General features: G+C 34.9%; 1 protein-coding gene across 1 annotated transcript in view; it reads left to right on the forward strand.

The window, feature by feature from the left end:
* Positions 1–2,892: 2,892 nt before the first annotated feature.
* The window catches only part of LOC137402677 (uncharacterized), a 34,041-nt gene continuing 10,422 nt past the window's right edge, over positions 2,893–26,511 (forward strand). The window contains exons 1-4 of the mRNA XM_068089181.1: positions 2,893–5,131; positions 5,247–5,474; positions 6,999–7,131; positions 8,839–9,006. Coding sequence (XP_067945282.1) covers positions 2,893–5,131; positions 5,247–5,474; positions 6,999–7,131; positions 8,839–9,006 — 2,768 coding nt within the window. The remainder of the gene's footprint in view (positions 5,132–5,246; positions 5,475–6,998; positions 7,132–8,838; positions 9,007–26,511) is intronic.

The raw sequence follows: 26,511 nt of genomic DNA on the forward strand, positions 1-26,511 counted from the left end.
CAGTATGGTAGTAGTAGTAGCTTAGAATCAGTGTCTAGTAAACTTAGTGCATGCATATTAGACCTAGACACTAATATTTACAAAGTTATGCAACTACTTAATGCTACTACCTCGCCCCGTGTTTGCAGTTTACCTTCGACTGTTAATGTAGATAATACAGCAGTTGAACAGAGTTCTCTGGCTGGCAGTTCTGTCACTGGTTCGGAAGCCAGATCACGGGCGGGAGCATCGTCCAGCATTGAGACAGGTCAGTCATTGGGTCGGCCCTTTACGCCGCTTCGGATTTCGGGTTCAATGGCTAGTAACACTAATGACATATTTGTAACAAAGAAAATTTGAGGCGGTATTTCAGGGAACGATTCGGTGACTGACCAGCAGTTCTCTGATCTAACTAGTCAGAAGGAAAGTTTACCAAACATTCAACCCTCAGCTCTGTCCATAAATTCCCAAGCTTCGGCAAACCCTAGATACTCATTACAACAATTCAAAACGCTGTCAATTGTTTCAGCATATTTATCTGAGCACCAACAAACAATAGCTAGCCCATTTGATCAAAACATGCCAGTTCCTCAGCCACTCCACCCACCTATAGATAGGTCCAGTTCTCGATTTAAAAAGGCCCCTTCACCCACATTTAGTGGTGACAGGAGTGAATGGCCAGAGTTTCGAGCAATCTGGAGAAGGTATGGGGCACAGGAATTCCCCAATGATGAGGTACGAGCATGGGCTTTTAAAGGCTGCTTAAAAGGTAAAGCTCATGAGTTAGTTAAAGCAGTATATGTCACTCAACCTAATGCATATCAGCGCATGTGGGATAGGTTAGAAAATATATAGAGTGATATTAGCCACACAGTACAATGTGCGTTTACTAATCTAGACACAATAAAACAGGTAAAAGCTGAAGACCTGCAGGGTCTTGTACACTTTGTAAACGAAGTTGAACAGTCATATAGTCAGTTCGGAGAGGTAGGTCAACTCAGAGCAGTAACCTTGAACCAAATTGACTCTTTGTGTGACTTGTTACCAATTAGTATCCAAAAAGAATGGATGAGGCAATATAGAACTCTAAGTGGTGAAGATAAAATTCACACATTTTCGCCATTTATGGAATTTCTAGAAGGGGAAAGAGATGACTCGCTGAGATTGGCTGAAAGGGCATCAGCTAAAATACTGACCAGCTTAAACCTGCCAAAGCTATAGCTAAAGTTAATCTTGCACAAACCAAACACTCTAAGGTAACACATGACAGTCTTGCACAAGAATCAAACTGTATGATACACAATAGACCTGGTGTCTTGCATAAAACTGAAAATTGTAGAAACTTTCTAGCTTTGGACATTAATGAAAAGTACAGTCTGCTGAAAAAAAATCGCATGTGCTTCCTATGTCTAAAATATCATAATCAGAATTCATGCACTGCTAGCAAATGCCAAAAATATAATGAAAACCACCATGTATCATTTTGCCGTGCAAATATAGGCAGCATGCAAAGTCAGGAAGGTAAACAAGATACAGTGCAGAATAATAAAGTTGCTAGTAATTCAGCAAGTGGAAATACAACTGATCATGCATCATTGTTTCCCATAATGAATGTGCCCGTTCTGGAAAACTCAAAAGGTGCGCAAGTCTTGTTTGATGGCAGCTCAGACTGTTCTTACATACTACACACAACTGCAAAAGAGCTAAAAGCCAAAAGCCTAGGTGTTGTTACAATGGACATAGTAACAATGGGCAGTATAAGTAATAAGTACAGCACTCAGAAATACGAAGTTCCTTTCGAATTGACAAATGGTGAGGTCACTCATATTAAAGCATATGGAATGGAACGAATAACAGGACCAGTGTCTATTTTGGATGAAACAGAAGTTAAAGAGCTCTTTCCATACTATGACCCCAAGTACCTTCAGACAAGCACATCAACAATAGATATCCTGATAGGCAATAACTACTTCGGACTTCATCCAAAGGAAGAGATAGCTAAGAATGGAGCTCATCTCAGTATTATGCAGAGATCTCTTGGCATTTGCTTGCAAGGTCACCATCCTCGTTTAGTCGAAGCAACAACAATGACTTCCAATATTACTGAAGTACGAAATGTAATAGGTGTTCAGAAGACATTTTATGGCAGTCATGATAATACATACACAGAAAACAATGAGGTAATCAGGAGTCAGGTTTGTTTCACCAAAGCAGAAACTATAACCTTGAACTCGTTTATTACCGGCGAAGAACTTGGCACTGAAGTTATGCCCAAGTGCGGTGGATGCAAATGCTCTAAGTGCCCGATCTTTGGTCACACCTATTCTTTTCAGGAGCAACAAGAGATTGACCTGAATTGACAAAGCCTGCACTATGATTCAGAAAACTTGCACTGGGTTACGAAATACCCATGGATCAAAGATCCTGCAAGTCTTCCAAACAACTACAGTTCAGCTTTAGCAACACTAAAAAGTTGTGAAAAATCTCTCATAAAAGATGAAAGCTGGGCTGAAGTGTATAACAAACAGATCCAAGACATTGTTGACAGAAAAGTTGCAAGGAAACTTTCAAAGGAAGAAATAGAGAACTGGTCAGGCCCTGTCTTTTATATCAGTCACTTGGCAGTTAGCAATCCTAAATCAGAATCAACCCCAGTGAAGATTGTATTCAACTCGAGCCAGAGCTTTTAGGGAGTATCTTTAAATTCTGCTTTTGCAAAAGGCTCTGATTCTTATCTAAACAGCATCGTGGGTATTTTACTTAGCTGGCGAGAGGAAGGCACAGCACTTGTGGCAGACATCAGGAAGACGTTCAACCCCATTTTTATTGAACCTACAACACTGCCACAGATTCTTATGGAGGGGCTTGAAAACAGAGAACGAACCAGATACATATATTATACAGAGGGTAAACATGGGTGATAAGCCAGCAGGAGTTATCGGCAGTGAGGCTTTATACAAAACAGCCTCACTGTTTCAGCAGGAACACCCCGAGGTAGCTGACATGTTGAAACACTCAACTTATGTTGACGACATCGTACATTCTGTACAAACTCCAGATGCTGCTATGTCACTAGTTGAGGAAACTGACATAGTTCTCTCAAAGGCTGGCTTTAAAGTAAAAAGCTGGCAATTTTCTGGTGAAACAGTAACTCAACAGCAAGTAGTCAGTAAAGTTACTGGTAACAGAACAGTCCGAGTTCTAGGTGTACTGTGGAAACCCGAGGAAGACACAATACACATTAGATCAAGTATCAACTTTTCTGTAAAAAGAAAAGGTCAATATACCAAAGAGGCCCTCACCGCTGAAACTATTTGTTCTGCAATTCCCTTAACACTCACCAAAAGAATGGTTCCAGAGCAAGTTATGAAAATTTATGACCCACTGGGATTTGTGAGTCATTTCACACTACAAGCTAAATGTCTTCTTAGAAAGACTTGGGTTCAGGACCTCAAGTGGGATGAACCTTTGCCAGAAGAGCTTAGATCACTGTGGGTGAAGTTCTTTGTACAGTCAGTAACACTGCAAGAGCGTGGTTTCCAACGCTGCATGAAACCTAGAAAAGCAGTTGGACAACCTACACTGATCCTATTTTCATATGGAAGTCAAGTTGCCTATGAGTTTGCTGCATATGTTTACTGGAGGCTGGACAATGGAGAATACTGGTGTCGACTCATCTGTGCTAAAGGCAGAATTGCACCAATGAAAACTAGGTCAATCCCACAGTTGGAGCTCAATGCAGCAGTGCTTTCTAAGAGAGCACGCAAGGTACTGAAAGAAAAGATGAGGTATGAATTTGATCAAGTCTTCCACCTCATAGACTCTGAAACGGTTCTCAACATGGTAAACAAGGTCTCAACACGCTTTAAAACCTATGAAGGTGTCCGTGTTGAGGAAATACAAGCAGCCATTAATGGAGACATGTCTACTTGGTTTTGGGTCAATAGAGAAGCTAACATTGCAGACTGGCTTACCAGACCCAAGCTGTTGCAAGACTTGCATGAGAAGTCAGACTTGTGGAGAGGCCCAGCCTTTCTCTATACATATTTAGATAGCTGGGAGATTTCGCCTTGCAAGTCTTTCTCCAAGGAAGAAAACATTGTTGAGCAGTCCTCAGCTTTTGCAGCATTAAGTAGTTTGGTTGCAGACCAGTCTTCTTTATGGGACTACAAAAGATTCAGTAGTGCTGTCAGACTTCAATGGACAGTATCACAAGTCATAAGTGTCTTCAAGCAAAGATCATTCAAAGGAATGCAAACAAAGCATATCACAACTGAAACCTTGGAAGAAGCTCGCAGGCTGCTAATAAAACATGTACAATCTACAATGATTGACCTTAAGAGCACAAACAAAGGTCGGTATAAACAACTTAAACCTATCAAAAACGAGCATATGATCTGGGTTATTGGATCGAGACTAGCTCGCCATAATCCATTAACAGATGATGCTCCGCAATGGCTGTTGCCTTGCAATCATGAGTATACTAGACTTCTCATGAAAGATGCTCATGAAGTAGGTAGCCATAGAGGAAAAGATGGTACATTGGCCAGATTCAGAGGATCCTTTTGGACTTTACAGGGAGCTAAGCTCGCAAAGACAATCAAGAACAACTGTCAACTATGTCGAGTGAGGGATGCCAAGCTACTTATCCAACAAATGGGACAGTTGCCACTGGAACGACTCAAACCAGCACCTCCATTCAACAACACAATGGTGGACCTTTTTGGTCCTTACCTAGTGAAGGGAGAGGTGCAAAAGCGAACTAGTGGCAAGGCATATGGAGTCTTCTTTACAGATCTCTACTCTAGAGCAGTGCACATGGAAGTGGTATTCGGTTATGATATCGAGTCTTTTCTTATGGCACTGACCCGCTTTGCTTCAATCAGAGGTTGGCCGGAGAAGATATTTTCTGATCCTGGTACCCAACTAGTAGGAGCTGAAAAGGAGCTTACTACAGCTTGGAAGTTGTTGGATAAAGACACTGTGTACAAGATGAGTGTGACAAAAAGAACACTGTGGACTTTTGGTCCAGCTGATAGCCCATGGCATCAAGGTGCTGTAGAAACACTGGTAAAGGCTGCCAAAAGATGTTTCAAGCTATCAATAGGCTATCAGCGTCTCTCTAACTGGTCTAAGCACTCTGGCAGCCGAGGTAAGCAATATCCTCAATGAGAGGCCGTTAGGTACATTACCAAGCCCAGACTCTGAAATCAACATTCTAACTCCCAACAGCTTGCTGCTTGGGCGGTCTTTCTCTGCCAATCCAGGTGGCTGGACAAACTATCCAAATTACAAAACACAGTTAGGATTAATCAGTGAACTAGCCAATACATTTTGGAAACACTGGACAGAGATTTATGCTCCCACACTTCTCAGACATAACAAATGGCAAAAATCAAGCAGAAATCTGAAGCCAGGTGACATTCTAGCTGTGGCAGACCACAATGCTCTACGTGGCAAGTACTACATAGCCAAAGTAAACGACGTTTTTCATGGTGAGGACAGTAGAGTCCGCAAAGTAACCATTGCATACAAAAATTTCAGACAGGGTGAGAAACTAAATGTGTACAAAGGTGCAAATGACACAAAAATCTCCCGTAGTGTGCAGAGATTAGCTTTGTTAGTGCCGGTGGATGATGCTGGATCGCCTGTGGTAGCGGCCCAGGAGTAGGTGTTTGACTGCTTGTCAGAGATTGTCTTGACGATATGTGTACATGGCATATTTTGGTTATTTTATAGTTCCATTTTGGATGGTTACAGTTTTCGGTTCTGGTAGATTAGTATTTGCATAACCAACAAATCCCTTGAGTCACTCAATAAAAAAGCTATCACATCAACATCGCCTCCCTCCGATGTGTCAGTATTATTATGTGTCACGACGTATAGAGCATTGGTGTGATAGCTTTTCTGTCAGTATTATCTTATTGTCAGTATTATCTATCAGTAGTTTTTTCTGTAAGTACTATTATGTGTTATGTCATACATAGCATTGGTGTGATAGCTTTTCTAGCGACCATATTTGGTATCAAACCTACTCATAATGAGGTCATAGGTCATGTTCAATAGAGCATGATAGCTCAAAGGGAGAAGACAGTGGAAAGCTAGCTGCCAGCTGAAGCTGGTTGAAAAGTAGACTAAAGACTCTTATGTGTATTATATCATTCTAAATAATCATCTACTTTCTATGTATCTACAAGACTGGAAGAGATCAGAAATTGTGAGTTTTTTAATTCCTCTCCTACTTCTATCTATTATCTACTTCTATCTATCTTGTTTTAAACTGTGTACTCAAGGGAACTAATTTCAGTTAATATTAAGATTAGTAAGCACATGTATTATATTATAGTATTTGCATTTTATGATATCTCATTTTGCTTGAATTGTTTTATTACAATACTATTATTTACAATACTATTATTCTATTTTAAATGTCGTATTTCAGGGTACAGGTTTCAAATAAACTACTGTTGTCAACCAATTCCAGTCAAAATGGGAGTTAACCCGTCATATATATATATATATATATATATATATATATATATATATATATATATATATATAAATATACATATACATATATACATATACATATATATATAGTCATGTTCATAAATATTAACACACCTATAATTCTGAGTAGTTTTAGATGAAGAGAAATATAATCAAGCCTGAGGAAGTCTTTTAATTTTGGTGTATTCAACAGTTTATATATCAAAGTAGAGCTGAGACTCCATTCTTTACAATGAAACTAGTTTTGTACACATTGAAAACTCCTCTCGTTCTCAAGACTGAGTTAATTTCAGAGACAATTATTTCTAATCTTCAAATACATTTTATGTATTCTGTAAAACAATGGAGTAAACTTCAAACCATTTGAAAAAATTTGAGTAGTCACAAATCGCTATAAAAGAGAAGCAAATTTAGCATAATTTTCATAGTTGCAGTATTAGTCAAAAGGCCAGCACATCTTACGGAGGCTCAGCGAGGTGTGATAATCTTTTTTCATGACTAAGGAACAGGTTATAAGACAATAGCAAAGGAGTGTGGAGCTACTATATCAACTGTGCACTATACCATCAAGCGATTTCACAAGAGAGAGGACCTGAAGGAACGAGATGGCCGTGAACGTCTACAACAACACGAGATCGGCGGGTACTGGTGCATACACGTAAAGCAAACAGATTCATGAGTAGTGTTCAGCTCAGTCCAAATTGAAGCAATGGACTGGTACTGAGATATCATCTTCCACGGAAAAAAAGATACTCATGAAATATGGTTTGAGAAGCAGGAAAGCAAGAAAAAAAACATTTGTTAACGAATTTCAAAGGAGAAAACACCACAAAAACGCGAAAAGGAGCATGGTCAGATGTTATAAAGCAGTAATTGCCGCCAAAAAAGATGCCAACAAAGTACTGAACCATAAAACCAGACTCAACAGCCCTTTGTAGAGTCACCAACTCATATTAAAGCGTTTGTTCACTTTTGAGAGCTGTTTGCATGCCCACAACAACGTGGAATCCAAAATTTTAGCTTTTGAAAGTATCATGACTTTAGCCATCCCTGCTTTCAAATTTTCAAAATCAAGGTCAACCTGTGTTGGGAAATTTAGTTTAAGGTTTATTAGATAAAAGAGACTTCAAGCTTTAATTTGATATAAGGTTTGTATATGGTATGTCATCAATAATCTCCAGAATTTTGGTCTAAAGTCAGCAAACACTCTAAAATGACAGGGGTGTTAATATTTATTAACATGACTGTATATATACATATGTATATATGTGTGTATATACATGCATACATATATTTGCAAATTATGAATAGCATATAATATAACTACAATACAACTAATAATTATATAAGCAGTACATTGTTGAAGCTGTTATGCCCAAAAGGAACAAAAGACACAAAATGTGTACATGTGTCAGTAAAAAATATTTGTGGCATTAAACTTGGTATGATCTTTAGTGATAAAAGTTGCAGTCTGCAGCATGTTTTGGGAGCATCAAAAACAGAGAAAGTCAGACAGAAATATGGATTTATGATTTTTTAAGAAAGCATTTGACAAAAAAGACACCAGTTGGAATATTTTAGTTTTTGCAAGTGATAGCTTTATTTGCTTACAAATAACTTTAATACAAGTATTGTACAGTTTTAATAATTATATTCTGAGGCTTGACCAAATCAAAATTTATATTTTTTGCTGTTGCCAGAAAACCCAAATCGTAAAAAATTTGCATCCTTAGTTTGATCTTGGTAACGAAACGCTATCTCTGGTGTTATTCGAATCTTTTCAGAATACATGTTCCAGTATAGTTTAACAGCCAATACCATCATAAAAACTGTGGGAAGAAATGAGTAGTCTCTATCGCCTATAGTCTGACCTCTGGTAATCATAACATTGCAGTCTGCTGGATTAAGTGTGAATATTTCTCGTCCTGTGAGTGGCTGAATCATTTTATATCCAATGTTTTTTCCCCATTTGTCTTCATTATTTAATGGAATACTTTTTTTAGGTGGAAAATTTATGATGTTTAAGATAACACGATCGTTAGAATCATATATGTTTTTGCCTGCCTCGTAAGCCAGAAGTTGTTTATCTTCATCATATATTGCTATTTCGTTAGCTGGTGGAAGAGAGACAGCACTGAGTATTGCCGTTCCAAAAATATCTTTAGCCACTAACTTTGCCATCCCATGGAACTCTTCAACTGGTGTGCATTCTAAAATAAACTTTGGAAAATGATATTTTCTGGTTATTTGAAAGTATACAATGTTTTTTGAGCTGTTATGCCCAAGAGCACATAAGATAATAGGCTTCCACGCGTAAAGGTGAAGATTTTGAACAATTTTGTTTTTTAGTGTTGACTTTTTAAAAGCTGACAATACCTTTGAAGGCATTTCACAACGTAAACAGTTGCATTTCACAATGGAGGGCACCATCGGGGATGACTGTTGCGCAGATGAATGCGAAATTAAGTATAGGCTCATCAAGTACGCCAGAATGACCTTTGCCGGAAGTGGATTCAGGTGTGCAGTCATCGTAATCGACAGGGCACGCTTATAACAATCGTCTACATAAAGTAGTGGTACATTATTTGAGTCCTTGAATATCCCTGTGAACCTATTTTTGGGGTCAGAGTCAAATATTATTCTGGTTATAGTTGAGTTTTCAAAAGTTGTCAATGCTGTAGCAACAACTGCTTTAAAACCCGAAATTTCTCCAATCGTTTTTGAGTTTTCTGAAACACAGATATCTTCAAACTTATTGTTTTGTTGCGCTGAAAATATAACATTTCCGTGAATATCAAAAACATCTAAAATGAAGTCTTCTACATCCATTGAAGCATATAAAATTATATTATGTCTAGGAGTGTCATCTAAAAGTCCTGCAAGATGCCTATAACGCCATTGACTACTTAACTCCATCAAATAGTATTTTCGATTAGTCCTTGATTTTGTGAATATTGATTCTACAATTGGCTTATTTTTTATGGGCACACATAGTTGATTTTGGTCAGTAGAGCTGAAGGTGAGATTTTCCGATTGGAGAGCATTCCTCAGAAGAAGGGTTTTGCTTAACAGAGCATGGTAAACTGCAAATGCAATAGATATGGCTTTTTCTTCTATTGACGAAGTAGCACTATGTAAAACTATGATGCTTTTACTTGTGATTTTTATGGAACTACTATTAATTTTAAATACCCTTTTTGCACAAGCAATTTTTATTTTCCTTTCGTTCGAGTACACTACAGTATTCTTGTCGATGATCCCTATTGTGTTATCTACGGAGTAATACACAGATATTATATGTTCCGGTATTTCTGCTCCACCTATACAGAATTTAAATTCACCTGTTGATGCATCTCTGATTACAAGATCTTGAGACTCAGGTGTTCTGCAGCAGACTGTATTAGAGTTTTTCCCATGTAAACGCAGTAAAAATTCTTCATTAGATTCATACGCCTTCAGTTCAATTTCTGTTTCATCTGAGAGGAATCGAAGAGAATGATGCGCTGCCATTCTCAAGGCTTTTTAGCTAGAAAGAAGTATGTGACAGAACCAGCTGTGTTTTATTAGGTATATGTTTATTCAATGGAATTCCATAAAATATTTTTAATTAGTTGCTAAATTGTTCAAATAGTTATGACTGTCAATAATAACGAGTGCCTTATTGCAGGTTCATAACAAATCCTGCTTTAACTTGCTTTAATTTAAAATTTAATTTACTGCAGAAATTTTGAATTTTTCACTGGTAATTTAATACTGAAGGTTTTTTACAGTTCTACCAATAATTAAATTTGAAGTTGAAGTAAAAAATGCAAGTACAGTCATTGATTCTTTTGCTTTAGTATTTATCTAATACCATCAAAGTATGACTAGACAGCAAAAATATATTTAACAAAAACCTGCAATACTAGTTTATTTAAATGGTTTTGCATTACTGAAATATGGTTTAATAATGAGTTTTAATTATGCATATGGGTGTGTATCATACTTTTCAATTAGGGTTGTGCTAAAACTAATTTGTGCTAAGTTGCATATAACTAAATTAGATCTGAAAGTTTTTTGTGATATCAAGGTAGACTTTTGTAAAATTACACAAAACTTATAAGTAAAAATGAAATAGTTTTTTAATAAGTATCTTTTACCATGACTCACAGCCTAAGATTTACAAAGCAAACTGTGCACTAGCTTAGGGCTTATCAAATACTGAATTAGCATGCATCATGGACAATATATTGCAAACAAAAGTGTAGGCTTACATGCATATCACTCTCAATTTTTTAAATTTAAATTATGCTTTTTATTTGGAAATGTAATAAAATAAAAGCGCTAATACTATTAATAACAAAAAGAAAAGCTATGTAATAAGACTAACTCTTTGAACAGCTCTACAGCTGTAGTAAAACTATTGTAGTATGTGTTACCAAATTTGGTCATACAACAAAAAGAACAATTTTAGTTCTGAATTTTAACACCTTAATGCTTATAAATATAGGACAAGCTAATTGAATATTTTATATATATATATATATATACCGTACAGGATGAATTTATTCGCGGAGTTATATTTCGCGAAAATTGTCTTTTCATGCATATCCGCGGATGAATTTATTCGCGGCTGAAAACTGCCACTCTCTAGGAAAAGTTAACTCTATTATGTCTAGCAATAGAGTTAACCTCACTTATGCGCGGCTACGCACATTGCGCATTTTGTTTTCTATTTAGCTTACAACTACGGGTGGATCATGCTAAGCTATAAATTCTTTGCCGCGTTCAGAGGTTTTCACGAATATTCATAGATTTGGAGGCCTTTGATGAACCAACAATTTGTGGTAAGTAATGAGTTTTTTTCAACACCATTTATTAAATCGTTGAATTTTACTTTGGTTCTTTGGTATAACGCAATATTTATTTTTTACATCCTTACCGCTTCATTATTTGTTCTAGTGTGAGAGAGAGTTTTCATCATACACGCAAGCACAATGACTGCAAGGGTGGTATATGTCATAATGGTATCGTCATTGGTATAAGATCACCAATTATTCAGGGAGATCTGAAAATTGAGGTAAAAGAGACCACAGCTATTTACGAAGAGAATATATCTGTTTTAAAAAAAGGAACAAAAACGCCTTTACGAGCAATAATCTTTGGCCAACCGGCAGAACTTTGCAATAGTAAGCCACGAGGAGAGTTCTTATGATAACTTCCTTACCAGCTATGTAGTAGCGAGAGAATCGCCTTTAACATCTACCCAAGACAGTGACAGCGATATAGAGCTGCTATTATCAAAATAAGTAATCAGAGAGCACCATTACACGCTAGTATTCACTTATCAAGAATATCAGTTTAATTTTAGTGCTCTAGAAAACTGCCATATAGACTAAACTGCTTACATTTACTCCATTCATTGTTTGTAAAATTGTATTTGTTTTTGAAACATTTTATTTGTACACTCAAGTTTGTAATACATTATAATATATCTATACATGAAATAAAATATATAATTTAATCATGTTTGCTGCAGCGATATCAAGGAGTTGTTGTCGATGAAGGGGTCTAGGTTGACTGGTTGCTTCTCTGCCAATATTTCTGCCACGGTGAATATTACTACTTGTCTCTAGTTTTCGTAATCGGAGTAGGTTGTTTCATTCTCAATCTGCAGTAAACACAACAAAGGAAAAATATTAATAAGTGTTAAGAAAGTACAAAAACAATAGCTGAAGTATTTAATGAAAGCGATCGGTTTTTAAACAAACGAATTAACTAATGCAGTTAATTATGGAAAAAACGTATCTGCACTGCAAAACAAATACATACTACTATGTTCAGATCGGGATCATGATCGTCCTCAACTATGGTATTAGAGATTGATGGAGTTTATTTCAATGTAAAAAGATTAGGAGAGATTTTTTTCGCGATGACGAAGCCATGCCGAATAACTTGTGAAAACCTTGAATAATTTTGTAAAGTTTGATGCCATAGCAATAAAACTCGAAGCCCAGCGATGATTTTAAAGAAGTTTTGGAACTCGGCTATGTTTAGTACTTCTGCCTAGAGGCTATTTTTGCGATGAAGCCATTTTGCATATCTTGTGACAACCTTGAATAATTTTGTAAAGAAATGTGATGCATTGGCAATGGTGTTAGCTCAAAGCCCAGGCAATGATTGTAAAAAATGTTTTGAAACTCAGCTATGTTTAGTATTTATATTAAAAACCAGCCTAGCAGTAGTTTTTAATTTGATGCAGTAGTTATTCTCCCTTGTGATTAAAAATGGAACTAATTATTCACGGAATTTCATAATTCGCTAGTTGTCTGTCCACGAAATTGCGAATTTTTATAACCAACGAATATTTTCATCCTGTGCGGTATATATATATATATATATATATATATATATATATATATATATATATATATATGTATATATATATGTATATATATATATGTATATATATAACAATATATGTTAATATATATATATATATAACAATCTACGATTATATATATATCTACGAGTAGAAATATTACGAAGAAAGTAAACTTTTAGTAATTGCGCTACAAATTTGATTCGTGCGATGCACTTATCAGACGTGTTTGTACTAAAATGAAAGGCTTTACCGAATGTGCCAAAATGTCAGAAATGGGCTCGCTGTGTTAATCATGTAATTGAATGCAAAGTGTAACCGAGAAGATAACTCCTAGCGTGTCTGCAATTAGAAGTCAACTCATTTCTTTTATTCAATGTGCCTAAGTGTGGTGTGCATATTATGAAGTATTTTTCTAGTAAACATAGTTTGCATCATTTTGTTTTGTTTGTATATGGTCGTACTTGAGCTAATATTTTCCATGTTATGTTGTATGTTGAGTTGCTTTCTTTCAACTTCCAAATGTGTTTGCTCAATTCTGTGTGGTGTTGTTTGTTTTTGTGGTTAATTGAGGCTTTATGGTTGTTGTATCTAGTTTTAAATTCGGTTGAGCAAAGTCCTATGTAGGTCACTATGTGTTTGTCTGTATGGTTGTTCACTGTTGCTTGATATATAACATTTATCAGCACAGTGCAACTATACCAAGAAGCACTCCTCAAGAGTAGATACAGCAGCAAACTACAATATGACACTAACATGAAAAAATCTAAAAAAACATAACAGGCAAAGAAAAATCACACGGTACAACCCCCCCTTCACCGCCAATGTTGCAACCAACATCAAAAAAAAATTCTTCAGCATAGTTACAACATTCTTCACAAAGAAACACCCATTCCGAGCAATATTTAATAGACAAACCTTAAAACTGAGCTACTCAGTAATGCCTAACATAAAAACAATCCTTGATGCAAGCAACAAAACCCTTACTAAAACCATTTCACCACAAAGAGAAGACAACGAAAAAAGTTGCAACTGCAGACAAAAAACAACTGCCCTTTGGAAGGAAAATGCAGAGCCAAAAATGTTATATATCAAGCAACAGTAAACAATCATGCAAACAAACACGCAACGACCTTCCGAAAAATACTTCATAATATGCAAACCACACTTAAGCACATTCAATAAAAGAAATGAGTTGACTTTTAATTGCAGACACGCTGGGAGTTATCTTCTCGGTTACACTTAACACTAAATTACATGATTAACACAGCGAGCCCATTTCTGACATTTTGGCACATTTGGTAAAGCTTTTCATCTTAGTACAAACGCATCTGATGAGTGCATCGCACAAAACAAATTTGTAGCGTAAATACTAAAAGTTTACTTTCTTCATAATATTTTTCCAAGAATACATATATATATATATATATATATATATATATATATATATATATATATATATATATACATATATATATATATATATTTATATACTATATATATATATTTATATACTATATATATATATATATATATATATATATATATATATATGTATATATATATATAGTTATCCGAGTTTCACTGTATATATATATATATACAGTGAAACTCGGATAACTCAAACTTCAAGGGACCGAGCAAAAGTGTTCGAATTATTAGAGTGTTCAAGTTATCAGAGCACTGTCACATGTCCATGTATTCACTTATTTATTAGTAGATACATGTACATATACAAACTATAATATAAATCAAAAGCACAAATGGCTTGTTTCAAATTAAATGCTTCTAATGTAAAGTTTAAAACGTTTTTATCAAAAAGTATAGATATTTTTCTATCACTTGAGATTGGTTTGTTGCTTGAGGTGATGTTATAGCCAGGACGTTTTTTTAGATTGACATTGGCAAAACTTGATTGTTGCTGAAATGCTCAAAAGAAAAGACATCTTTTTCTTTGGAGCGTTTTACCCACGATCAATTTTGCCGATTTTTCTTGAAGTTTATGCAAAGATTACCTTACTTTACTTGGGATTCGTAAAGAGCAACACTCCGAGGCAGTTCAATTAAAAGTTTTACGAGGTTTTACGGTACATTGTATATCACTCACGCTTTTTGAATGAATACTTATTTAATGTACACATGTATTCTGTGTTTTGGTCAAACGATGAATAGTTTTTTTAGCTAAGAGAACATATACGTTTAATTACAACAATTTTTAAGATGTTTTAAACATTCTACATTCCGACGTTGATTCAACACGAAATCAACGTCGGAAAACTATTCATCACGGGCTAGCCGGGTCACGCACTCAAAGATTTTCGCCACGCAAATACAAAACAAAAACACTATGCTGTTTTTGTTTTGTATGTGCGTGGCGAAAATCATTGCGCGCGTGACCCGGCTAGCCCGTGCTATTTATCGTATAGCAGTATAAATCAAATTTCACCAAACCTTTAGAAAAGCCGTTGACAAAAAAATTTTGCCGATGGAGGTAATAACGACGCTTATGAATTACGAAAAGTTTAGGTTCACCTCTATGGCTTGGAATAAAGTGATTTTTTAAAGCGATAGCAACCATTTCGGTAGCCATTGGGCAAAAAACAGCTTGAATTAACAGTGTTGAGTTCGAGTTATATAGAGCCATTTATCATTGCGTGGGAACGAACCAAGTAAATCCATTCGAGTTAACCATGTGTTCGCTATATCCAAGGGCGAGTCATCCATGTTTCACTATATATATACATATATATATATATATATATATATATATATATATACTTTATCACTGTCCCGATACTTTACCAACTGAGCTATCTGCAGAACAGATAGCGCAGTCGGTAAGGTATCGGCAGGACAAGGCAGTGAAAAATGGGCTACTGGTTCAAAACGGATGAAATAGACTCAAACTGATAACACGAACCTCATGCAGTGCTACTTCATGAGTGAACCTAAAAGGTGGGGCTACATGGGAAGGATGCGTCAACTGTGGATAAACATGGGCCCTGAATTGCCACTAACCGTTAAGCAACTTGTAGCTCAGAGGAGTAACATAATCAAGCGGTACCTCATATCGGAACTTGAGGTAGATGAAATTAGGGAACAGTTCACCCAAGTAACCTCGACCAATGAGGAGTGCATATCAACACACACTGTCACACATACAAAACTTTGTGTTGGCTCACGAGTTGAAGAAGACATGCACTTTGACCTTGACCCAAGGTTGAAAGAGTTTGCGAAAAATATCATCAACAAAATGCCAGCTGCTAATGATTATGGAAGCATGGTACCACTATGAAGAGTTAGCAAGGCCATGCCTGAAAAGCTGTTAGAAGACATTATCTTGGCACTGGAGTCGATCTCAACTGGATCGATCAGTGAGACTAATTCCTTAATCTACATACAGTACAGCAACAGTCATCTTGGTGGAGATCGGTATTAAGCCACTGCCAACAAGGCTTCAAGGCATTTTATCCTGGCATCTGAGGCTACAAAATAAGATCAAGGTCTTGCGCAAGAAAGTTAGTAGGCTCTGTGAGATATCTAACCACAGCTTGGAGCGTCCAAAAAGGGAAGCAACAATAGAAGCTCTAGAATCTGCAAATCTGCAAAATCTAGAATAGTGGATATATACTGCTGTACACTCAAAAGTGTACAGCAGACGGTGAAAGAGAAAAAACAAAGCATCAAAGCCTATGCAGCCTCCATGGCCACTTCAAATAAGTTGCTAGCTGAATTTCAATCGGCTGCTCTGACAATGGAGCTTTGCCCTGATGATGAGGAAATTGACTGGCACATGAAACCTCTTCATGGTACTGACCGCCGACAAATATCTAAGGTTGGGGGTCTTCACCAGACATATATGTGGCTGAACAAAGGAAAACCTAACGGCCAATTCAGAGTTGCTACTCATGACAGCCAAAGAGCAAGTGTTCCTAGCAAGGCAACTCCAAACAAAAATTTATCACACTAGAGACGATCCTAGATGCAGACTGTGCAAAGATGCGCCTGAGACCATCCAACAAATCATCAGTGGATGCGAGCAGCCAGCAGGAAACGCATACACTGAGCGGCATAATCATGTCGCAGGAGTTGTGTATAGAAGTCTATGTGATGAATATGGCCTTAATAAACAACAACACTGGTGGGAAGCTTCTGGTAAAGTCAATGAAAATGAATGCGCTAAGATCCTCTGGGACTTCTACATCCGGACTGACAAGCATGTCCTAGCAAACCAACCAGATATAGTGGTGGTGGACAAGGAGAACAAAATGGCTACTATAATAGATATAGCAGTACCCAATGACTACAATATAGCTAGCAAAAAAAGAAAAGGTAGAGAAATATCTCCCTCTTGGAGAAGAGATTGAAAAACGCTTGGATGCAAAAACAACTGTAATTCCAGTAGTCATTGGGGCACTTGGCGCAATAACACCGGCGCATAAAATGTGGCTTGCCCAAATACCAACAACAATCAACTCAGGTGAGTTGCAGAAAAGTGCGCTATTGGGAACAGCTAAGATCTTGAGGCGAGTGCTCAAACTCCAAGGTCTCTGGTAGGAGACCCGAGTTAGAGCAGAATTTACCACCCATACGGGGTATACGGGGTGAGGAAACAATTTTATATATATATATACCTATATGTATATACATATATATATATATATATACCTATATGTATATACATATATATATATATACACCTATATGTATATACCTATATGTATATACATATATATATACACCTATATGTATATACCTATATGTATATACATATATAGATATACACTTATATGTATATACACGTATATATACATTGTGGATTGCTCTTACCAAGCATGAAACTAATACTAATCAAGTGTTTTATTTAAAGTTATAGTATGGTTTATTGATTTTATTGCTCTGATTTTATCATTGGGCACTCTACTCGGATCTTACGCTTTTACTCTTGTATATATATATATATATATATAAAATTTAGTCAGTCGTTATTCGTAGTTAGTCAGCTATCAGTCGTTATAGTAATTACACCTATTTTATATATAACTCAGTTGGACCAAAACAATTTTATCTGATGATTGTCTGCGTAACAGACATGAAACTAATAGTAATGAAGTTGTTTTTTATCTAAGGTTTTACATTAATAAATTTTATATTTAAGCTCTGATCACTCATTGAGCACTATTTGGCAGCTTTAACACACTACATTGGAATATATATATATAGATATATATATATATATATACAGTCAAACATGGATAACTCGAACTTCAAGGGACCGAGCAAAAGTGTTCGAATTATCAGAGCGTTCAAGTTATCAGAGCACTGTCACAAGTCCATATATTTACTTATTTATCAGTAGATACATGTACATATACAAACTATAATATAAATCAAAAGCACAAATGGCTTGTTTCAAATTAAATGCTTCTAATGTAAAGTTTAAAACGTTTTTATGAAAAAGTATAGAGATTTTTCTATCACTTGAGATTGGTTTGTTGTTTGAGGTGATGTTATTGCCAGGACGTTTTTCAGATTGACATTGGCAAAACTTGATCGTTGTTGAAATGCTCAAAAGAAAAGACATTTTTTTCTTTTGGGGTTTTACCCACGATCAATTTTGCCATTTTTTCTTGAAATTTATGCAAAGATTATCTTACTTTACCTGGGATTCGTTAAGAGCAACACTCCGAGGCAGTTCAATTAGAAGTTTTACGAGGTTTTATGTACATTCTATATCACTCACGTTTTTTTAATAGATACTTATTGAATGTACACACGTATTCTGTGTTTAGGTCAAACAATGAATAGTTTTTTGTAGCTCAGACAACGTTAAAGTTTAATTACAACAATTTTTAAGACGTTTTAAACATTCAACATTCCGACGTTGATTCAACACGGAATCAATGTCGGAAAACTATTCATCACGGGCTAGCCGGGTCACGCACTCAAGGATTTTCGCCACGCACATACAAAACAAAAATAACATGCGTTTTTTGTTTTATATGTGCGTGGCGAAAATCCTTGTGCGCGACCCGGCTAGCCCGTGCTACTCATCGTATAGCAGTATAAATCAAATGTCACCAAACCTTTAGAAAAGTTGTTGACAAAAATATTTTGCCGATGGTGGTAATAACGACGCTTATGAATTACGAAAAGATGAAGTTTACCTCTATGGCTTTGAATAAAGTGATTTTCTAAAGCGATAACAACCGTTTCGGTAGCCGTTGGGCAAAAAAACAGTTCGAATTAACAGTGTTGAGTTCGAGTTATCTATAGCAATTTATCATTACGTGGGAACGGACCAAAGGAAATGTTCGAATTAACCATGTGTTCGAGCTATCCGTGGACGAGTTATCCATGTTTGACTGTATATATACTTATATGTGTGTATATATACATATATATACATGCATATATTATATATAGTAAGTAAAAGCAGGTGCGAAAGCATATAAAACGATAACTGTACACTATAAACCTAAAAGATAATTAGTGGAGTATGAAGTATTTGAAAAAATATTAAGAAGCAAGTAAACTTCTAGTCATCGTGCTACAAGTTTGTTTCGTGCGATGCACTCATCAGACAAGTTTGTACTAAAAAACCTTTTAGTTCAACCACGTTTGATAAGTGCACTGCATGAAACAAATTTGTAGCGCAAATACGAAAAGTCTACTTTCCTCTTAATGTTTTTTTTAGGTATATATATACACGTATATATATACCTAAAAAAAACATACCTAAAATATATAAACATATATATATATATATATATATATATATATATATATATATATATATATATATATATATATATATATATATGCTCATGCTACAGACAGTACTGTTTCGGCTATTGAAGCCTCATCAGTGCAGCTCAGAGCTTAGGCAAGGGACACAAATCCCATTACCAATGAGAGTTGACTTCCTATATATATATATATATATATATATATATGTATAGGTATATATATGTATATGTATATGTATATATATTCTATATATATTATTTTATATATATACATGTATATACATATATACGTACATATAATCTTCTACCGGAAGATTGCACCGCGATTGCATAAAACTATTGGTAGTAATGATTTTAACCTGTAGTTTTTAATAAACTTCATACACAGCTCTAATTGACTCGATTATTGAGCACTTTACTTTACAGTGTAAACTACATATACTATTTATATATATACTATTTAGATATATATTAATATATAATATATATTACATCTATACATATGTTTTTCAAAGTTTGTTTATGTGTATACGAGTCTAAGTATGTCCAGCGATACCTATCTTGGAATTTAAAATTTCGTATTTTGATGAATATGAACTTGCAGGGATTGCAACCACAAGTTTCAAATTCACACACTCTACCATTGATATATACAATGTGCATTGATCAAAGGCACCATCATATAAGGTATAGTGTATGCACTTGCTAAATAACATATCATTTGAAACTCTATGAATTTTACGATGTATGATGTTTTTTATGTTCCCTTGCAGTTTTATTTTCAGTTTTTTGTAAGGTTCAATTGGTATATCTACAGTCAAGGCCAATTTTATTGCTCGTGTAGGAAAAGCCTCAACATTGTTTTACTGGTCGGTCAGACAATACAGTAAAACATCTTATTTTTACATTTGTACCGATATCGAGAGGTATCAGCATCGTCGTATTCAAAGTTTTGATGGATAGCTTCTGGTGGAACAGTAACCTTTTTTATACACACACTTCTATGCAAGCATTGTTATTATTAATTTAACATATTCAGGATTTTCATTTGGCTCTCTCGGTCCATATCAATTGTATATAATTCCTGAATCATCTTTTACTGTAATCATAGGAAACAGACTTAGTTTAGCTTTTACTTGCTAATTATTCTACATTTACATCTAAACCCTTTTAAAGTCGTTTTTTTACGTGCACAAACTTTTTTTCCTGATATAAAATTTGACACTAAAGTTGTTTGAAAATGTTTGAAAACCTTTACAGTTGTGTTTATTTTCTTTTCTAATTTTTTCAACAACACAAAACGCTTTTCTCATATAATGCAGTTTGAAAATTAAAATAGCAAAAGTTGTTATATGTTTAATACAAGTCAATTTTCTTATGCAAGTATATAATACTCCCACGACCAAACGAACGGATGCAAAGTTTGAGAGTTTTTATGATAAATGCATGTGCACACAACTTACGAAAATTATTCATCAATAATGAGACGAACCCTTGTATCAAAATTTCATCAACCAATTTAACCATCGTTTTGTAGAGTCCTTAAAGTATAATAACGATACAAAACACATGCAAACCTATTTAAATATGTTATCAAGTCTTTGTAAACCACCGTCATTGTCTTGAAACTTACCCATCTGATCGGATTATACACAAATAGACAGATTTATTTAGATGAAAATCGTTATTAAAACTTGGTAAGCCTCACTTTTATCAAAGTTACGACCTGAAATTAAAATGCCAAGTGACAGGGTATAGAACGATTAAGTCGTGTTCATTTCACGAAAAAAAACGTGCACATTTCACCAGTCTATAGCATTGTCGAATTGCCGAAGGTTTCTGTAATTAACGGAGGAGTTCTAAAATCTTTTTTTGCTGATTTCACAGTAACTGATATTTTGGACACTTTTGAGTACTTTGGTATCCTAACTGATGTCCAACGCAGTGTAAGTAAAGGAAATGACGATGAGATTTTTTTCTAACGATTCTTATGAAGTTACGATATTTAATTGTAAGTTTGAATATTCTTCTTGATACTTCTTGATATTGTTAACTATGACTTTTTTAAATGTAAACAAAATTGTTCTTTGATTTTTTATTATTACCGTATTACTATATTAATAATATTGGTTATTCTAATAATACCAGTGCATTTTACTTCTCATATTGCATTTCTCCTTTTGCAGGGAGAGAGATATAAACATATAATCTTTTCCTTTCATTATTGCTGTTTGTCATGACCAAACACTTTTTTAAAGAGATTTTCTAAAAATCTATATACAGATCTCTTCTTGATATTGTTAACTATAATGTTTTAAAATGTAAACAAACTTATGCATTGGTTTTATATTATTACTATACTAATAATATTGATTATTCTAATAATATCAGTGCGTTTTACTTCTAATATCGGCCAATATTGAATTTCTCCTATTGTAGGGGGAGAGATATAAACATAATTATATAATATTTTCCTTTCATTATTGCTGTTTGTTGTATATAATAACACCACACCCAGTGCAGTACAGCTACCATTACAGTTATCCTATTGCACTGCAGTGCCATTTGACTGCTAATAGGCCTATTGCATTTCTCAACCATCGGCACCCTTTCTTTTTCCAATATCACTTTGGGTGTGGGCTGTATGACAGCGGAATTTCTAGTATATATGATATGATAGGATATAATAATAATATATGTGAACAGAGAAATCAGGTTAATTGCAACCTCTGACATTATCCTTGTATTTCGGACTTTTGTCTTTAAACAAAGACTCTATCAACAGATTCCAGCAGATACGCCTGTCCAAGGAATTTTGAGCGCTGGCTTCATTACCAACACCCTTCAAGCTGATCATGGACAAAAAAGCTGACCCTTTGACTGTGCTCAACTCTTAATATATTTTGCTGGGATGGCTTTCAAGGAGTTAAAGAATTTGTGTGCATGTAAATAAAGTACTTGTTTTTTGAGAAAAAAAATCAGAAAAACTTGATAGAAGGCTATAGCTATTTTTTCGAAAAAAATTGAGACTCCGGAAACACATTTAATTGAAAAAATGTAAGATTTGAGTCGTCATAAGTGTCATTTGTTGGGCGGGTATGAGACATTGATGGCATTCTAAGGTAAACACATACTGACTGGATGCAGGACTGCAAGTGGAAAAAGGAAATGGACAATCTCCAAAACGGGTTCCTAAAAGCAATGGCTTTGGTTACTTATGATGCAGGCAAAAAGACGATCTATCAACAGACACTTTCAACCAAGGATTGTGTTCAGTAGTTATGCAACAGCAAGATGATGGCACTGAGTGACTAGTGGCTGATGCTACTTTCTCGTTGGTTCCAGCCAAGCCAGGCTATGCGGCCATAAAGAGGAATGCTCTTGGTATGACTTGAGCAAATAAAATTTATCTAAGTATCTGCTAGGCCTGGATGACTTTACTGCGAAATCTGATCATAAGCCTTTGATCTATCTGCTCACCAATAAACTAGTTTGCAGAAATCTCTCAAAAGCTCCGCACTTCAGATTACACTTGATGCGTTATCGGTTCAGAGCATTTTATGTACCGGAAAAGGAAAACATTATAGTCGATGTTGTTTTATGGTTTATGAAGCAGAAGTGGTAAAATTTTTAAAATCGACAGACAGAAGTTTGTATCATATCAGGCATTAAAAATAAAAATTAAAACAACATCTTAAAGTTCATTTGGCAAGCAGTGGTTTTTGTTAAGTCATTGTTTGATTGTATTACTAGTTTATCCTTAAGCATCGTGCAACCTGCTGCTTTATGAACAACTTGTTTGTTTATAAACAGGCTAACTGTGCTACCCGGCGTTGCCCGTGTAATAGAAGAGTATGTAAACAGAAAATTGATTTGTATTTAACATATAACAACATTTGCCATTCAATCTTTCAAACTACATGTCATGAGAAAGGTTTTTTGTCTTATAAACAATGAGAAGTAGTGAGAGTTTTGCTATTAGCCAGTTTAATGATGTGCGTGAACAGCTTATCGTGACGTTATGCTATGACCCGCGTCCTACGTAAAGCAGTTAGGTATTGCTCTGATGTAATGACTTATATTTACAGGCTAGCGATTTGACTTGTGTAGTCCAGTGGGCTAGGCGTAAAACTGGTGAACGGCTATATCTGAGATCAAATCCTCTTCGGAACGGAATATTTATTCCAAGATTTTACGATCTATAGCTAAAATTCCGACGGATTTTGAGAAATATATATGTAGATAGAAAATAAAATAACTTCTATTAATAGTGATTTGCAAAGTAACTTTTTGGTTTCAAAAAATCGTAGGGCCATAAATAATTAAAAATGTAGAAACAACCTAAAACCATTTTTTCAGATTTGCGTATTTTCTTACTTTAATATTTCAATGACAGTTAAAATTTATGCTATTGAAAAGTCAAAGATTTTGCTAAATTAATATGAACAAACTGCAAAACAGTTTAGCTTACTATGACAGTTAAAAAAAATTTTGAAAACCTTTTTGCATTAGACTCTTTTGCAGTTATCATTGCACCCATTGCTTTATTGTGCATCAGCTGAAACTTATCTATTTTTAACCAAAAATTTAATATTACCAATGATGATGAAAAGAAAATTTAAAAAATAACATGGAGTCATATATTTGTATGTTCTTATAATTAAAAACTCTATTTGCTAAATAAATCACACATGTCAGAAAATATTTACAATTTTTCAAGTAGTTGTTTTATTATAAAGTCAAAGCATCAAATAAATTATTGTTGCAATTGTTTTGACTTGAAGGTAAAACATCTTTGCCGGCCCTCAATTATGCTCACTTTCCAAAATGAAGTTGGAATTCATATCCATCTTAGCAATGCTAGCTGTCTAGACTGTTTTTTTAAGATACCAACACAGTTAGTGCCAGTGTTGCAGATATAAGGTTAACAATATTTTCTGTTAAAAATGGAGGACTATAGAACCGTATAGTTTTGCAGTGTCCTGTGACAAAAACCGTAAACAAAGAAGATTGTTTCTAAACAAACTTATAGACATACTGATCTCTAATGGAATATTCTCACCTCACTGTCGACACCTCACTTTTTTGCATTTACTTTTTACAAAAGACTATATGTACATTCTTGCCGGGAATTTTGTTTTTTTCAAATGGTGTATAACACAACAATCAGTTTGAGAGCAGCTGCCAATGGGAGTAATTTTTGTTTGTGAGCGTTGCGGCCTCTCTATTGTAACTTATATATAAATATAGTGGGTGTGACTTGCTTGTTTGGAACCATGCGAGTTCCAATATATACTTTCGTTAGTCCCTAGAGTCTGTGAAGTTATACAGCACTGAACTGTCAAAGTCATATAGCTCTACAAAGTCTCGCTAGCAAAACAGGAAACAGAAACGTCTATTTCCAAACCAGCCCGATCGACATACTAATCTATAATAGAATACTCATACTTCGCTCTCAATACCTCTCTTTTTTGCATTAACTTTACTTTTTTACAAAAAAGTTATTAGTAGCTTTTTGTAGGGACTTTGATCTTTTTTAAGTAGCTTATGATACAATAATCTATTTTAAAGCGACTGCTAATGAAAATAATTTTTGTTGGTTAATGTTGCGGTCTCTTCATTATACCTTATATTAAAATTGTAGCCGTGACCCGTTGTTTGGAAACGAGCGAGCTCCAATATACGTTTCCGGTGGTCACGGAACTCTGTGAAGCAATAAGGTTTTGAGTTACCATAAGTCCAAAATGAAGCAAACACTAGCCATTCTTCTGAAACTTAAATGTGTGTTGCCACAGAGTAAACACTGGATCCTGTTTGAACTAGGGAGTAGAGGCATGCTAAGCTCAATTCTCAGTGTTTCATTTAATTATGACAATCTTGGCGATCTCTCATCTGGAAAAGGTCTAAATAAAAAAATAAATGTGCAAATGAAGTTGCTAACTTTAGCTGCTGTTATCTCAAATCACCTATCCTCTATATCACGGGTTAGCCTCTTAGCGCATTACAATTCACACAGAATTCAAGTTATTTGTATACTCCTACTAGCTGTGCTACCCGACTTTGCCTGGGTAATAAAGAAGTCTTTGGACAGAAAATTAACTTGTTATTAATATATATAACAACATTTCGCATTATAACTTTCAAATTGCATGTCATGAGAAATGTGCTTTGTGTAGCTGAAATAAATTAAAAGAAAGAATAAAAACAACGGTAAAAGGTTTTCAAACATTGCCAAACAACTGTAATTTTCAAACTTCATATCATGAGGAAATGATTTTATGCAGGGCGGGTTCTTTTTTTAGAAGCATTAGACAATGTGTAACTTCTGAGAATACATGTATTTAACAGATTATTAAAATATGACAGAATATGGTAGTATTTCGTAGTTAAAACTGTATTAGAACAATTTTTGCTAAAAATGAATAAACAAAAAATTAATAATAATAATAAAAATTGGAAACTAAGTAATAATAACAGTGATAAGAAAATGAATAATTTTTAAATTTCAAACTTGATAATCAAATTATTTTTAAAACATGCGAGTTGAAGTAAAAACAATAATGCAACAAACTTTAAAAACTTATATTATAAACTTCAAAAGTTATAGGAAGTTTATAAATGTAATTTGAGAATTTAGCCTAGTCAATTTAGGGCTGGACTGGCTTGATATGGCTTGGCACGGTTTGGTATGGCTTGGCCCTGTTTGGTGATTCATGACAGCAATGTTTCATGACAGACTACTTTCCGCTACAATATTAAGATCTTTTAAGGGTAAATATGGCACTCTCAAAATACAAATACGGTTTTAGAAGCTGCACCAACTTGACGCTTTACATAAAATGAATAAGCGTAAATAGACATAATAAGAAATAATAGGTCATAATGTTTTAAAAAGCAACACATTCACAAGAA

This window comes from Watersipora subatra, chromosome 8 (assembly GCF_963576615.1).
Source record: "Watersipora subatra chromosome 8, tzWatSuba1.1, whole genome shotgun sequence".
Classification (NCBI taxonomy): Eukaryota; Metazoa; Bryozoa; class Gymnolaemata; order Cheilostomatida; family Watersiporidae; genus Watersipora; species Watersipora subatra.